General features: G+C 36.2%; 1 protein-coding gene across 4 annotated transcripts in view; it reads right to left on the reverse strand.

Moving 5' to 3' along the window:
* Window positions 1-16,320, reverse strand: part of LOC149559019 (uncharacterized) — a 71,560-nt gene extending 55,240 nt beyond the window's left edge. The window contains exons 1-2 of one of the 4 annotated variants that reach the window (XM_089832972.1): window positions 15,984-16,320; window positions 15,708-15,853 (exon numbers count right to left, since the gene is read on the reverse strand). In XM_089832972.1, coding sequence (XP_089689098.1) covers window positions 15,708-15,791 — 84 coding nt within the window. In that variant the 5' untranslated portion in view covers window positions 15,792-15,853; window positions 15,984-16,320. Of the gene's footprint in view, window positions 1-15,707; window positions 15,961-15,983 lie in introns of those variants that run through there. The other 3 variants (XM_089832975.1, XM_089832974.1, XM_089832973.1) reach the window with 3 other exon arrangements.
* Between the last annotated feature and the right edge of the window lie 979 nt (window positions 16,321-17,299).

A 17,299-nucleotide genomic window follows, 5' to 3' on the forward strand; every position in this document is an offset into this window, starting at 1 on the left:
AAAAGCTCTTAATCACCATGCAAGTCACAACAATGAAAAAGAAATAGCGATTTTTGGCATTATCTTTGCAACAATTTTCTTCGACCATTACAAATGAGAGCAAATGGCCTTATATAGAGGCCAAAATGTACAACTGATGGTAGAGATCAAAAGCAAAATCAAAGATCTAGATTGGATCCTAGAAACCCTAATTAGGGTTGCCCTCTCATCGGCCAATGAGAAGATGCCACCTCATCAATGGACCGATGAAAAAAAGAGAAAGTGCCAACCAATGAGAAGGCACCAAAATAGTGGCCAATCAAAATTAGACACTTGTCCTATCCTAGAAGAAAGAGAAATTGCCACTTGGGCTTACATCAAATGATCTTTTAATATAAATCTCCCTTTTTCTTTTGTTCTTTTAGCTAAGGCAATGAACCTAGCTAGCCTCTCGTTATCTTCCTCCATGGGAGGGCAAGGTGTATGCTTTATCTTGAGCTCAGCTGATTTCATCATGTTGCTTGTTGCCTATAGTGTCTTCTTGTGGTCCTCCTCATATTCTTTTGCATATCCGATGAAGGCATTAAGGGAGGAAAGGGTGCCCAAATGTTTCTTCTTGATAGCAACCTTTCCTAACTCATCCAATCTCGATCCAAGTCATGTCTCATTGATGTCCTCTTCTCTGATGTCTTCAAAATCAAGTGTCGCCCCAATGTCGCTCATCATGGTTGAGATGGAAGTGTAAAGACGCTTGGGCGGTGTTGTGCAACTGCATTCTGTATCTCCTCGAGTGTTCTCAATCTGGTAGTCAAGGCAACAAACCAAGACTCAACCATATTCAATCCTCCTCCATCAACCAACTCGGCCCTTTCCAAATATGTCTCCGGTAGCCCAATGAACGCCTGTAGCCTAGGAATAGTCAAATCCTTGACTGGAAGGAAATCCTTCCACTCCTCTTCAAATATTCTAAATTTGTTTCTAAAAGTCACTAATGACTGAAATGTTACGATGAAGGCAAGAAATTCTGCCCATCTTGGATTGTATAATGGATCCAATCCCTGACTTCATGTAGCTAAGTCACTATCTCCTCTGTATTGACCCCGCTGTCTTCAGGAAGGTTTGCTTGGTGCAGTTGTTGGATAGGTTGGCAATCTCTCCAATATTTGTTTTTGGCCTCCAACTTTATGATCTTTTCATTCGCCTTCCTCAACCTTTCTCTTATTGAGGCTATACCCTCCTGGATCTCCTCACATTCCATATCATCTGTATTCCTTCCCAAGTTATGTTCCACTATCTCGTATTCCTGGGCCGCAATCTCCTCCAATGCCTTGTTGACTGTTGGTATAGCAATTTGAACCTTTCAGTGACCATCATCGTAGTCCCTAATTACCTTAGCCACCGTTTTTGCCATTTGTTTTTGGTTCTCACTATCACCCTTTTCTATTAATCCTTGGATGTCCTCAACCGTTTGGGCAGTTACTACCTCGCCCTTTGGCATAAGCATTTGCCTTAACCATAGTGGTGCAGTGCATCTCCCCAAATCTAGATTTGGTTCGATAAGCAAAGCATCACCGACGGCCTCAGATGCTTGACTTATTTCCTCAATATCAATCGGTCCATCTTCTTCTCCATTAGTTACTACCATATCATCTCCTTGTTGGTTTTCTGAGAGAGGAGAGTACTCGGTGCTCTCACTGTAACCACTTGATTCTAAATCAAAGCTCACCTCTACAACGGCCCCTTTATCACTTGAATTAACCTCTTGGCTTCTAGCCTCAATTATGCTTTCCCTTGACGGTGTTGCATGTTGTCTCTTTGTTGGAGGTTCCGGATGTTCTTTGCTTTTCTCAAACTCCAAAACTCTCTTCTTGTTTCTAACTACTTCTTGTTTCCGGCTACTTCCTTCACCCTTTTGTCCAACTGATTCCGCTGGACCCTCTTTTGGCCTCATCGTCTCATAAGGGGGATCCTTTGACTTTGTAGTTTCCTTAACTTTCCATTATACCATGACTCGGTATGCAAATCTACTGTCCTTGTGACCGCCTCCAAGGAAGGATCCTGATGATCGTCCCAATCTACTGGATTCAACTCTGTTCCTTCTATTGTATCATAATCTTCTCTCAGCACATCTCCATCATCTTACAATTGATCGCAAATATCAAGTCCTCTCCATCTAATGTCTCTCATCATGTTCACCGACAATCTTGAGAAGGCTAGCTTTCTCACATGAAAGTCATCCTTGGCATTGGCCCAAAAGTCTTCTATAGTGGGAACATGTTTCAATGCATTTCCGTGAGATGCTTGATAAGAACATTAGGATCAAACCCTTGTCTTGCTTGTACCATCCTAGATGATACCATTCCAATTCTTTCTCCACAATTGCAAAGGCGGCACAATTGGGGCAACTATCATTGCCAATTCTGAATGAAAAGGTAATCCTGTCTTACCCTCGTGTCTTATTATCCTGTCATAATGCTCAACTTGCCTAGCCAACTCCATCAAAACTACATTGTCGGGTGGGTATCTTAGAAGTCTCTTGGGACAAACTGTGTTTCCTGCTACTCTAATGTATGTAAATTGTGGAAATTGGATGAACCAACTCCCATACTTCTTGATCCTTGCTTCTGCTTCCGATGAGAGTCTCCTAGCAGGTGTCCCTTGTAATACCCTTACTGTCTTCATGGTGAAGGCATCACAAAATATTTTGTAATCCTTGTTGTTGTGCAAATGAAGCTGCGGATAGCATTCACGCACCAAATATTGCCCCGGCCCACTAACAATTTATCCTAAGGCCTTAAGTCCCGAAATCTTATACAATCTAGCAATTAGGTAAAACAGATAGAATCCCATGTAGAATTGCTTTTGGTTTTTTATGGTTCTAAGTTGCAACTCTAGATTCTCGCTTATGATCCTAGCCCAATCAAATCTTCTTTTACCCTTTTCAATTTCATCAATAAAGAAATACATCTAGCTTTCGAATTGCATAGCTAGCGCTAGGCCCATGATCCGACTGAGAAGCACAATGAGATCGCCATATTCTGATTTGAAGTCCGCCACTGTGAGCCTCGATGATGTAGTTACTCCTTTCTTTCCTTCTTGTAGCCAATCCTGCTTTAGATACATGAAATAAGCTTCCGGGTTATCCTGAAATGACTTGGCTACTTGATCCATCATCACCATTGTCATGCTCTTGTACTGGGGAATGTTGAATGTTTCTTCGATTGCCTATCCGCCAATATTTGCCAATACTCTCTTCCCTTCACCAAAAACGATGGATTTACTAGTCAGATCAACCCTGGATGCGCACTCCATAACCAATTCTGGACAAGACAATGTAGGAGGAAAAGTTGTTGCATGTACAATTCCGCTTCTATATATCTTTGCCAAGGGGAATTGTCCTCCCTTTAGTCTGTCCTTTACCTATATCATATTTACTGTACCGACATTCGTATCAGTTATTCGCCTCATTTTTTAGAAGAAAGTTGTTTTGGGCATCATATCCTCTTTGTCTTTCTTAGTGTTTGTTCCCTTAGGGTTCTTGCTTGCACTAACATCTACCATCCTAAACACTTATTTCTGCCTCTTCGTTCTAAGTGATATGGACTACCTTTATCGATCTCCAACCTTCTTTCTATCGATGGATTCTAACTTATTTTTGCCTCGCCAAGTCCTATCACTACATTTATCAATCTCCAACCTTCAACCTAGGGGTGGGACTACCAATTATTTCTGTCTCTTCGTTACCTTAAGATGGACTACACTTATATTTCCCAACTTTATTCCTAGGGTGGTCTAGCTTATTTTTGCCTCTTCAAATGTCCTATCATGGATTCTACACTAATCAATCTCCAAACTTCAACCTATGATGAGATGATGAAGTGGTGGATGATGAATGCAAGAAGAACTAAGGGAAACAAAATTAGATAGGAACAAAAGAGCAAAATCCGCTTAAAGACCACTTTCAACTCTAAACGGATTGAAATTACCTTTAGCAATAGTTGGGTTTTCTTTAAAATTTGGATCAGACCTTAGGAAGTCCAAGCCCTCTTGCAAAAATCAGAATTTTAATCCCTTGAAATTGTCCACCACTTGCCAAAAAAAATCAAAGCTTTATCATGTGTTTCCTCCTAGTAAAATCGCCCAAAAATGAAGATGCCCAAATATGATGGACCTGCTGCCTTTGAATACTGGAAATGATGCCAAGGATCAGATGTGAAAATGACGTAAATAATGCTTAGAACAGTCCATAATGGAGGTGCCAAAACCCTAGATGCTTGCAAAAAAAAAAAATCGCCCAAAATGGAGTGTTGAAGAAGTAGTGCCAAAAATCGCCAAGGATGGCTGCTTGCAAAGTCGCCAAGTAGAGAGATCTGTTCTAAGCAAGGAAAATCGCCAAGAAAAGTGCAGACCTGCCTTCAAAACTCGCCAAACATGGAGGGTTCTGCCCTAGCCACAAAGAAATCTGCCTTCAAAACTCGCCAAACATGGAGGGTGCAGATCTGCCCTTGAATAAATTGCCAACTATGGAGAGCAGCTCCAAGTTGCCTAGAAAAATCGCCAAACAAAATGCCAATCTGCCCTCTCAAAAATCGCCCAAGGAAGAAGAAATCTGCCCCTTTGTCTAAATTGCCAAACACCATGAAGAGGAAGAAGTGAAGAATGAGGAGATAAGGGGAAAGGACTTCCTCTTATACCCCATTTGCATGCCCTCTTGAGTTGGCCGACTTGCATCCTGCGAGAGCAAAAGTATTGATTAATGTACAATACATGGCCCAAATTAAATGCTTAGTCCAAAATTAATTTTTGCTACAATGAAATTTGCATTTTAAATTGCCAGTTAGACCAAATTGCGAAAATAAAATAAATAAAGCCTTATAGATGTTAAATGTTTCCATTTAGTGACGATTTAGTAATTAATATACCATTAAAAATTGGATTTGGCAAAGCCAAAAGCAATTTTTTCAATTTTAAATTACTAAATTCTTTAAATATTTTAAAATCTTCAAGGCAAATTTAATTCATTAAAGCCAATTTTTGCAATTTAATCCCAAATCGATTTTGCTATGCAATTTTAATTTTTTAACAAAAATAAAATCATTTTTCTAGAGTCTAAAATCGATTTTCCTATTTGATTTCACCATCACAAAATTAATTTTTACACTGAAAAAAGTTCCAAGATTTTCCAAAAGACCCAAATTTAACAAAAAATTCATTTTTGAAAATTACTCAAGTTTATACAATTATATCCAAATTATCCAAATTTTCAAAAAATAAATCATCTAAGTACAAAATTCACAATTCTACCTTGCCAAGCGTTGTTCTTTGAAATTTGTTCGGCCTAAGGATAGAATTAGTCGTTTTGGAAAACCAAGTTAAAAACCGGGTGAAAATAAACCTAACCTTTCTCCCTCTAGGCCCAAAGGCGTCCAAGACTTGAAATTTTCAAAACTCAAAATTTTTTGGACAACCTCAAAACTATTGTCAAAGCGATCGAAAAAAAGGGGTCCCCAAAGTTATGGGGCGATGGTGTGAAAACCTCACAACAAGTTTTCTTTCAGGCCTAACTGATTTTTGTTTGTGGCAAGTTTTCCAACTATGGTTACATCAAAGGGCCCTTATTTCCTTAGGGTTGTTAATTGTTCATGGCATCACAAGGATGTTAATTTTCCACAAAACGTGGTGCAAGTAGTGACAAATGCAGCCCATGAATGCAAAGTTGTAACGAAGTTTATCGAGACCGTCTATAAACATATTTGGTGGACTCCTTTTTGTCTGCTTTCCATGAATAATGCACTCAAGGGCATAGTGGCGATGCTAGAAGTGTGCTATGCTTTTTAACAACTTCAACACTTCACATGCACTCATCAAAACATTCTCCACAAAGGATTCTTTTAATCGAGACTAGATATGCATAATATTCATTCTATTAGAAAAGATGCTCGAGTTCAAAAGGCATTGCAACTAATGCTAGAAGTGTGCTATGCTTTTTAAGTTTTTAACAACTACAACACTTCACATGCACTCGTCAAAAACATTCTCCACAAAGGAATTCTTGTAATCGAGACTAGATATGCATAATATTCACTCTATTAGAAAGGATGCTTAAGTTGCAAGAGGCATTGCAACTAATGGTTATAAGTTATAACGATTGAATGGAATAAGTGGCATGAGTCCAAGCAAAGCAAGGCAAGAGAATGAAGGATACTTTTGGGGGTGATACAAAGATTATTGTCAACATCATTACTCCAATTTTCAAAGTGATTAGATATGAGGATGCCAATTCACCTAACCTTGGAGAGGTGTATGGATGAATTGATACTAAGCTTTACCAAATGAAAGTTGTGTGACACAAAGACACCAAGTTGTAATTATACAAGAAATATATTCAGCCAATCATTCATCATAGGTGGGAGAATTTCAGCACTTCCTTGCACGTGGTTGCTTGTGCATTGAACCTGAAGTGGTACATATAAAGGCTTGGTGAAATTACAGCTATGTAGAATGTTGAGGTGAAGGTAGGTATTGCAAAGGTTATTCAAAAGATGAATGATTATATAGACACCAATATCATTCTTACTAAGTGGGCAAAAAAATTGCCTCTTAGGGGCCAAGATAGATAGGTCGATTATAGCACAACAGAACCCAATTTTGTGGACTACTGTAAAGTTCAGATAGATTGTCATTGTTGTACTTAAATACACTTTAAAATATGCAACTAGAATTGTCAAACTTCCAAGGAGAGAATATTAATTGATTTCTATATCTCTCTCTTGGCCATTTGATATTGGTATAAGCATCGTCTCAAAGAGCCATGCCATGAACAAACATGGCTCCACACATAACCCAATTTTGTGGACTATTGTAAAGTTCAGATAGATTGTCATTGTTGTATTTGAATACACTTTAAAATATGCAACTAGAATTGTCGAACTTCCAAGGAGAGAATATTAATTGATTTCTATATCTCTCTCTTGGCCATTTGATATTGGTATAAGTATTGTCTCTAGGAGACATATCATGAAAGGACATGTCTCCACAATATGGAGCCATGTCTGTTCATGGCATGGCTCTTCATCTAAACAAACAAACTTAGTCATAACCCAGATTAGTTAGTACTTGACCAATTTTATTATTGTAAATCATTGATCTGCATAGAAAGTGAATGGATCAGTTGCTCGATCCCAATTATGATCCAATATAAGTATGCTCAATGATAGCTGGTCAATTCTATGCATATATATCAGATCATTACTCGATCTGTACCAAGAGAATAATATAATCTGCAAATTCAGATTTCAGTATACTTACTGTGATATATAGAGTTTTGATTTAATACAAGAATGATTTCTTTGTCTCCAGGGTATATGAAATGATCATTCTTATTAAGCACAAGAACTGTGTATAACTAACATACATACACATATATAATCAATACAAGCAATCATCCTTATATCTTACCAAAGCTACTATGTATCAAAACTCCCTCTTAGCTAGGGAAAACAACTAAGTATAACTCAATTTAACTATCACCTAACTCATGGTATTAAGGAATATAGAGAACATCAAGTCACATGACATTCTTATATCCTAGTTATGGTATGTGCACTGACATCACATCACATGATGTCTACCATAACATATCATGGTGTCTCACGTTGATTATCTCATTAAGAACATAATGATCTGCAATAGGAATCTTGTCTCATGATATCCATCAAAATGTTCAAGAGATACCAAAACAAATTTAGATATCACCTCACTCGTGATATCAAGGAGCATATTGAACATCAAGTCAACATGATATTCATATATCGTGGTTATGGTATGTGCATTGCCATCATATCACATGATGTCTACCATATCTTATCATGGCATGTCCATGGATATTATGTCACATAATATCCACCATGATTATCTCATAAAGAACATATTGATACACAACCAATATCAAGTCAGCATCATATCCACCATGATTATCTCATAAAGAACATATTGATACACAACCGATATCAAGTCAGCATCATATCTATCAATAAGTCCAAGAGATATTAACTATCAACTCATTTCCGTGAATATCAAGTCAGCATGATATTCGTCATGATAGTGAACATTGTAAAGTCGTCACCTTACAATGTTGAATACAAGTGTACATTATCAAAAGATCATGACCTTTTAGCAATGTGCATAGGGGGGCCATAAAGTCATAGAGTCACACATATGACAAAAGAGTTTAGACAAAGTCATCATGGATTCTCTCACTTAGTGATGTCATGGCATCACGCACATGACATCCACCATGAACCATACCAAAGGGTGGATCCATCATGACTAAATCCATAGGGTGAAAACAATGACTTTAACCTCAAACTTCTCTTCTCAAAGAAGAAATAGATCACTGATGCTGAAGTTGCTTTTTTTTCAGCTAAGGCTTCATTCTCCAACATATCAATTTTGTCCTCATTAGTACACGAAACTTCTCTCCAGCATAAGGTGTGGTGAGAATGTCAGCTGTTTTTTTTCAGTGATAATGTACCTCAACCGAAACTTAGAGAAAACATTTTGTCATGGTTTACTCCCTCTGAATCAATATCATTGGATGCCAACAAATGTAGATCCTTAAGTTGCTCCCTCTATAACCAAGGCATGTCCTGTTCACATACTCCAATCATGGAAAATATCTTGTTCCAAGGGACTCATCTATTGATGTATAGCATCAATTGAAGTAATATTAAATACTTGAAATCATGATTTATATAAACTTTGTTTTTTACTGGTGAAAATATATACATATATATACACATATATGATTATATATATATAGATATATATACAACTAAATTGCTCATAAGATAACTTCAGCATTATTGGGCTCATGTCTTGAAGAAACTATTACTATCAAGGCTTTATATTCATCTGTTCTGTCGCCGATAGCAAATGAAACAGATTACATGGAAACTAACGATTATATTTGTTAATGTGGGAAACTGATGATTAGTCATGCCCACGTAGAGGCATAAACCTACGTAAAGGTCACGTAGAATCATGTCTCTACGGGGACATGACTCTCTGTCTTAATATATATGTGTGTGTGTGTGTGTGTGTGTGTGTGTGTGTGTCAAGCAATCGTTGGGATTAATATCAATACAAGGCATACACAGTCCCAACGATTGCTCTCCCTACAGGTTAATATAATCAAGATCACCGATCCTCCATTGATGTTCAAGTTTGAAGATCGCATTACACAAGCTGTCATTCAAAGAAGAAGATCCACATCATTCATTCAACGTCATCAGTCTGAGATAACAAGGTAATTTGTATTTGTGCAAGTTTGATATAATAGTTTCTCTCTATCAAAGATCCTTACATTTAACATGGTATCAGAGCCATCCTAATAGAAAAATCTATTATTCAGAATTAAGACTAAAATCTCAGATTTACCAATATACAAAATTTTATCCTCAAATTCAAAATGGTTAATCACGTAAGATTAGAGGATAGACTTGAGGGAGCATCAAACTTTTCATCATGGAAAATTTGAGTCATGATAGTACTAAGAGAAATAGAATTAGAAGAGTACATAGAATCAAACAAATCTATTCCTAAAAATGAACCAAATAAAACAACATGGAAAAGACACAACAACAAGGCCATGAAAATTATTATAGACTCGGTGAAGGATCATATTCTTCCTTTCTATATCGAATCTTAAAACTGCTTTTGAGATGTTCTCCATTATAAAGATACTTTTGAAATTAATAACACAAGCAGATTGCTAACATTGAAGCGAGATCTACTATACATCAAGATGAATAATGGAGAAACTATTACGTCTTATTTTCTAAGAATCTCAGAATTAAAAGATCAACTTGCGACCATTGGAAATGAAGTAGATGACAAAGAACTTAGCATTATAGCCCTAAAAGGACTACCACTGTCTTGGGAGACATTTATTCATGGACTAAGTTCTTGACCAGATCTTTGTAAGTTTGAACTACTCAAAAACAAATGCACTCAAGAAGAGTAAAGATTAATTACGAGAGGAATCATTTCAAATCAAGAGGGAGAATTTCAAGCTCTTCAAGCCAGTACCAATAATAAGGGAAAAGAAAGGGAATTCATCAAGACAACAATGAGTTCAACAAATCATACAGGAAAAGGGATTGGTCCAAAGTACAATGCTTCAAATGTGACAAATTCGATCACACTCATAACTTCTGTCCAGAATGGGAGAAAATTCAAGCAGCCATAGCAGAAGTTAAGTATGAAAAGGATGAAAATCTTGCATTTTAAGTTGTTGAACAAAGAGATAAAGTGGAACGAAAATCCCATAGTGAGGAATCAAAGGGAGAGTGGTACATTTCCAAAGTTTGAATACATAAGTGACATATGCAATGTTGTACTCAGAGAAATCAGTTATCTATAAATTTAGTTTTTGAATCAGAGATATGGTATATCAAGATTGATGAGCAAACAACAGATATTCTTGCCAATGTTAAATTGGAATATTTCAGAGGTAAACTTGATATGATCAAATTGTAATTTTTTTAGTTTTGAACTTAAGTTCCAATTTATATGTGTGTTTATGCTTCGAAGTTGAATAGTTGCATCAAATATGTAATGAAAGATGACGATCTTTTAGAGACATATATATTTAGAAGGTAATCTTTCTAAGGTGATGACCTTGCAAATGATAGGCCTGTTATTATGACAATTTTGTTCCGGATATGTCAGAAGTCATTGATAACAAATGCATTATGATTACTCGAATATTATTTCAGACAATTAGAGATCATAATATATGTTATGATAGTGTTCATAACATGGTGATTAAAATTATTTGCCAAGTCACTATTTCAGAGTGTTAAAGTCAGATGATGTGTTGTGTACAGATACTCTATATTCTAGTACTTCTTGAAGAGTTTATTACTTCTCCCTTGCTAAGAGGGAGTGTTGATGTATAGCATCAGTTGAAGTAATATTAAATACTTGAAATCATGATTTATATGAACTTTGTTTTTTACTGGTGAAAATATATACATATATATACCTATATATATATATAATCATATATGTGTATATATATACAATATATATACACATATATGATTATATATATATATATATAGATATATATACATTTAAATTGTTCACAAGATATCTTCATTATTATCGGGCTCATGTCTTGAAGAGACTATTACTATTGGGGCTTTATATCCATTTGTTCTGCCGCTGATAGAAAATGAAACAGATTACATGGAAACTAAAGATTATATTTGTTAATGTGGGAAACTGATGATTAATCATGCCCAACTAGAGGCATGACCGTACGTGTCTCTGCAGGTACATGACTCTCCGTCTTAATATATATATATATATATATATATGTGCCAAGCAATCGTTGGGATTAATATCAATACAAGGCATACACAGTCCCAACGATTGCTCTCCCTGCAGGTTAATATAATCAAGATCACCAATCCTCCATTGGTGTTCAAGTTTGAAGATCGCATTACACAAGTTACCACCCACCAACAGCGCCGCTCAAGCGGCCCCACTGTCACCAACCACGGGCCACCTTGCAGCCGGGCCACCCGCGGACCACCACCGCCCACCCGGCCAACTCAATAACCACGTGGGCCACCTCAACGCCCACAGTTTGCCACCTTGCTTCTTTTTTGCCCCGAAGACCGTCAAGCCATCAAATTTAATGGGGTAGAATGCTGACGTCAACACTGCATCACCCTCTCACAAGCCCTTCAAGCCCTTTTTGAGCAACATTCAATTTTTTGGCCATAACTTGAGCATACGGACTCCATTTTTGGCAAACGAGATATCGTCAACAAGTTGGTTCCAAGCCCATTTCAATGGTGCAAGAATTTTGAGATTTTGATGCAGTTTAGTTGCCTGTTTTGGTAGTCAAATACCGGGGTTCTATTTTTCACTCCAAAGGGCATATCTTGAGCATCCGAACTCCGTTTTTCAAAAACGTTATATTGCTGGAAAGCTCATTCAGTTCTCTTTCCAGTAATGTTGGTTTTTACCAAATTCTGCTCCAAACTCTTTCTATTCTATTTTTTTGCTTTGTTGCACTATGGTGGACATCTTGATTGTTTCAAGTCCGAGGATTGTTTTCGTAGCATGGGATGTCTTCTTTTGGGTTGTACTATCTATTGTAATAGCTCTCTACCCCTTTTGATCATTTGTAAGCATTTTTATGTGAACGCATTGAGATAAAGTACCACTCTATTGTATTCTTGGGATCTCTCTTCTTGTGCCTTATTGTACATGCACTGATGATAAAGTGCCCTGGTGGGGTAGTTGTTTGCCTTTTAGTGCCATCTACTTATGTCAAATGAGTGTTCCTTCCCCGACATTACCCTCATGTTTTGTGTCCAAAGCACGACCCTCTTGACACTATTATGTATGTTCTGAGCATCTTGGTTGGTCTCGGTTCCTTGATTCGCAGTTCTTTTGGTCCACTTTCTCATAAACCTGTCACCTCACCCTTGTTAGCATTCGAGGGGGAATTTCACTGTTGGTTTCTTATGCTTCCTTGGTTCGTTTGAGTGAACTATGTATTTAGTATTTGTTCCTATGTACTAGGCGGATACAATGGATGTATACCTATGCATTACGGTGAGATGGATCACTTACCATATGGACACTCTCTTTTTTGTTCCTATTTTGGATGTAGCCTTTCATGTTCAATTGATCAGCTCTTCAGGCTTTGGTGTTTTATGCCATTTGTATCTTCGAGTTCAATTGTTTGCCTTTGTGTGCCTCCTAATTGGAATAGTGTCTTCAAAGAGCACTCAAGAAGATTACAGTCTTCTCTACCTGGTCAAGTTTTATTGCCATGGAGATCCTTCAAATCAGCAGTTGTTTTGACAGTGTTTGTGGCTTCTTCATGCTTCAGTGATTACTCATTGTTCCTATTTTCTGGAGCAATTCTCTAGTTTGGAGACTTCGACAGTCCTTCACTAGTTTCTTTTCAGCTATCTCTTTTTGGAGTAGAGTTTTCCCATGAGGTTTTCTCTATTTCTCCGCTTTACAAAGATTTGGTTGTGATTGTTTACCTAATCAGGCCTTGTTGTCGGGACCCAAGTTTGCATTATAGTTGCCTTTCTTTTTTTACATTGTTTGTAGTTGCATTGTCGCTCATCATAAGGAGGTGTTAGAGTAAAGGTTAATTACCTTAACCTACACTTAAGATTTCACTAATCAGATCACTATTCAGTCACTATTGAAGCTTGACTTTTGTCTCTTCATGTGGATGACATTCAAAGTGAATCATGTGGGTGACATTTAATAGAAGTTTCCTTTTATTAAATGTCATATTATCCCTTTAGGGCTAGGTCAACTTTAGGGTTTCCTAAAGTAGTTTGGTTGATTTTTTTTATAAGGAGATCACTCTTGTTTTTGTAACTTGCATTCCAACATCTTGAGATGCTTTATCTCTTACTCTGAAAGGTTTGCTCTCTTGTTTCAGTTAGCTGATTAATGTGAATACTTTCTTTCACTTGCAAAGTTCCCTTATCTTCTTTTGCTTCTCTTCCTTGTGATAGGTTATTTGCTTACAGGTGTTTCCAATGGCTCCTGTGAAGTTGGGTTTTGCATATATCTTGCACACCAACTCCTACAATACCATGATGATCTATTTTGATTTTTCTTTAACATTTGTAATTTAATAATGTAGCGTCACTCAATTTTATGTCTAATTTTTCATTTTTGTAAAAATTATAATCATACATATTGAATGTGTGAATAGTAACTATATGTGTTTTATAAGTGGTTTTTATTTTGGGGATAATTTCATGGTTAAAAATAATTGAACAAGAGTAAAATTAGAATGGATGGCCTACCTAGAAGTTCTAGAGTTTCATCCTCGTTGACCATTCATGCTAAACATATGTGAGGTTGCATGCTAATGTGGTTAATGAATATGGTCATCACCATCCATGGCACCCCAAGATTAAATCTCATTAAACATTAAAATATGACTATGCTTCACAAGGACACATCCCCTATGAAATTCCACCCGAATCTGGCTCAAGAACACTACAAGGACATGAGGGGTGGGAATTGGTTGTCCCCAAAGGAGTTCCATTTTTGCAAAATCAAGTACCATCCCCAAAACACAATTTTGAGAAAAGCAAGATATGGGAGTACGGCTAGAAAGGCCCTACACGTCCCAGGGACTTTTGGTCGTCCCCTATGGCTCAAGCCATTTTTGGACTGCCAACGTTAAAAACTTAGGCATTTTTTCAATTGAAAAAAGGTTAGGTGTCCCACAAGGACACCAAAACCACATTTAACAAAACCAAAACCAAATCAAAGCATAAAATAATCAAAAAGAACAAATAATCTATTTTCACATTTGGAAAGGAGAAGAGCAGCAAAAGATGCAGCAGCTGGTCAAGGAGTGAATGATATTTGAAAGAGGAGGTTAGAGCACCAAATCTACTTGATTTGCACTCTTAGACCTACCATCTACTGATTATGGACAGTTATATATTACTGCCAACTTCTTTGTTTACTAATTATTGGTTTAGTTGTAGTATTAACATTTTAATATTTTATGTTATTTCATGGTTTAAATTTGGAGCCATGGAAAAATTTTGCTATATATAAGACATATAGTGACAATGAAAGCATTTGAATTTAGTCATTTTGCTTGTCGGCTCAAATGTGAAATCTCAACTCAAGTCTAATGTTATGTATTAAGCTTCTAAAATGTTTGTGATGAATGTTTTATCAATATTATGATATGCCTGTTTGGATTTCTCTATATTCCCTATTTTTTTTTAGTTGTCCCTTAAAAATTGGCCCTAAATCGTACCCGTACTCAAAACATGTCCCCATCCCCGAAACTCTGCAAAACATAGAAATACAACATAAAATTAGATAGAATGTTGAATCCCCCTTGGTTAATATAGTGCACAAAATGAAGAAGGCCACGTACTCATCTCTAGTGATTTGTCAGAACAGCAACCTTGTTGTTGGGACAATGAAGAAGGCTCTCAAGAGCAACTGTACAATCTGTAGTTCACATTTTTGGACTTGGAGAGTACTCTGTAAGCCCAAAACTTGTGACTAGACAAAATCTTGGCAACTTGGAAAGAAAAAAAATTACGACCTCTTAGAAAACAGTTTTTGGAGACAAAAATCAATTAAAAAGAATACTAAATTAAAATTGAAATCTCAAAGAAGAAAATGCATAGTTTTATAAAAAAAATGTGTGAAAAACACGTTATCACAAGTGTTTTACCTACATAGCCATTTTTGCCCATGTTTTTTCTCTTTATATTAAACCTAGGGAGTTAAAATTGTGGAACAAAAACTAAAGAGTACTTCACAACTCGTAGAGTACTGACCTAGTTTGCAAACTATGGAACAATCTACCAAAATACAGTACAAATTATTTAAATGACAAAATAAATCATCCAATAACAAACAATTGGACCACATTTGAATGGCTTCCAGTGCTCTTGAATTTTAGATATCTGCGATTAATTTTATTTAATCAAACCATACGTTCTCATTATTATCATAGCCTATGGCTGTTTCCCAGGCAAATGTTAAATACACAGTTGGCTTCTATTCTAGAAATCAAATTTGCTTAAAAGAGCTATCCTGTGAAGAGATAACATCTTTAGAAAAAGCATTTAGAATAAAATAAATTAGATTTGACGATTGCATACAAAAGGATATGACATTCTGTTACTGACATTAGCGATGGCGATGAGGCGAAGCAACGTGGTCATATGTCGCTGATTCTCATCTCTGCGCTTCTTCGCTCCTTGATTAGCCATTTATCTTCAATCTACTGACTTGAATTCAAACCCTAGGTAACGTGAAATCTGTGAATTTAAAGCTGAGAGGGTTTCATGTTTAGTGTAAACAGAGGTGATATTGTTCAGTTGTCATCTGACAAAAATACAGAATTTGTAAAATACTAAGACCGGCGAAATACAAACATACAAAGTATTTAAAAATGCGTGTACCTGCTTTTTGATGGGTGAAAATGCGTGAACCTTAGGTTTGGGGGTCAGCGAACGGCGGCTAGTTGCTTCGGCCATTTCTCTAACAATTTTTTTTCTAAAATTCTTTTCGCACTTTCTGAAACAAAATATAACGTGGGCCGGCGAGATTTTAAATGATCTTTTAGTAGAGAAAAACAAAAAGAAGTAGCGACTTAAATATGATTGTTGGCTTAGTGGTGGAGAACGTATACTTTTGAAAGAGAGGTCACAAGTTCAAATCTCACTAAGAGGTAGGGTATGTATGTCTCATTTGTAGTGTCAAGCTCTTGTAGTGTCAAGCGCCTCTCAAAAAGGAGTACGAGGTAGTCCCATATCATTGTCACCATATGAAAAGGAAAAGAAAGGTGGATTTATAGTCGACGACACTATGTCATAGTTTCTGGGTTTACACTATGAGTGCCTCTCAAAAAGGAGTACGAGGTAGTACGAGGTAGTCCTATATCATTGTCACCATATGGAAAGGAAAGGAAAGGTGGTTTTATAGTCCACGACGCTATGCCATAGTTTTTGGGTTTACATATGGTGACAGTGATATGGGACTACCTCGTACTCCTTTTTGAGAAGCGCTTGGCGCTACAAATGAGGCGTACATACCCTACCCCCCAGTGAGATTTGAACTTGTGACCTCTCTTTCAAGAATACAAGTTCTAAACCCAAAAATTATGGCATAGTGTCATGGACTATAAAACTCCCTTTCTTTCTTTCTTTTATTGTATTATTTTGTAAATAATATGATTGTATTGTAATGTATATTTATTTTTATTTTAAAATATTAAATTATATCATTGTATTCTATATGAATTATATACTAGCAGTTGCATGTTTTGTACCAATAGAAGTGATATATTGAATGGAAAGAAAAAAAAGATATAATTAATACTGAGATTTTGTTAAAAAAATAGACTTACAAATTATTTATCATCTTTTTATTACTTATTTTACTTTATATTATATTAATATAAAAATTATCATTTTTAATCTAAATTCAATTGTATTTATTAAATTATTTAAATATATTATATGTAGATATGCACGAATGATATAAAATAAATTTCATGTTATTAGAACTTGAGGAAGATCTGAAGAACTTGAGGAAGATCCAAAAGAATGTAGTTTTAGCAATTCAAGTAACGTTGACTGCTAACCATTTGTAATACACACCAACATATACTATCTATAAAATCATAAAATCATAAAAATAATGATAATAAATTCACACTGTCAAATAATCAAACATTAATAATATAACAATACATCATGAGAAAATATCATAAGAT

This window comes from Cupressus sempervirens, chromosome 5 (genome assembly GCF_028749045.1).
Source record: "Cupressus sempervirens isolate cs-2001-9-10 chromosome 5, ASM2874904v1, whole genome shotgun sequence".
NCBI classification, from domain to species: domain Eukaryota; kingdom Viridiplantae; phylum Streptophyta; class Pinopsida; order Cupressales; family Cupressaceae; genus Cupressus; species Cupressus sempervirens.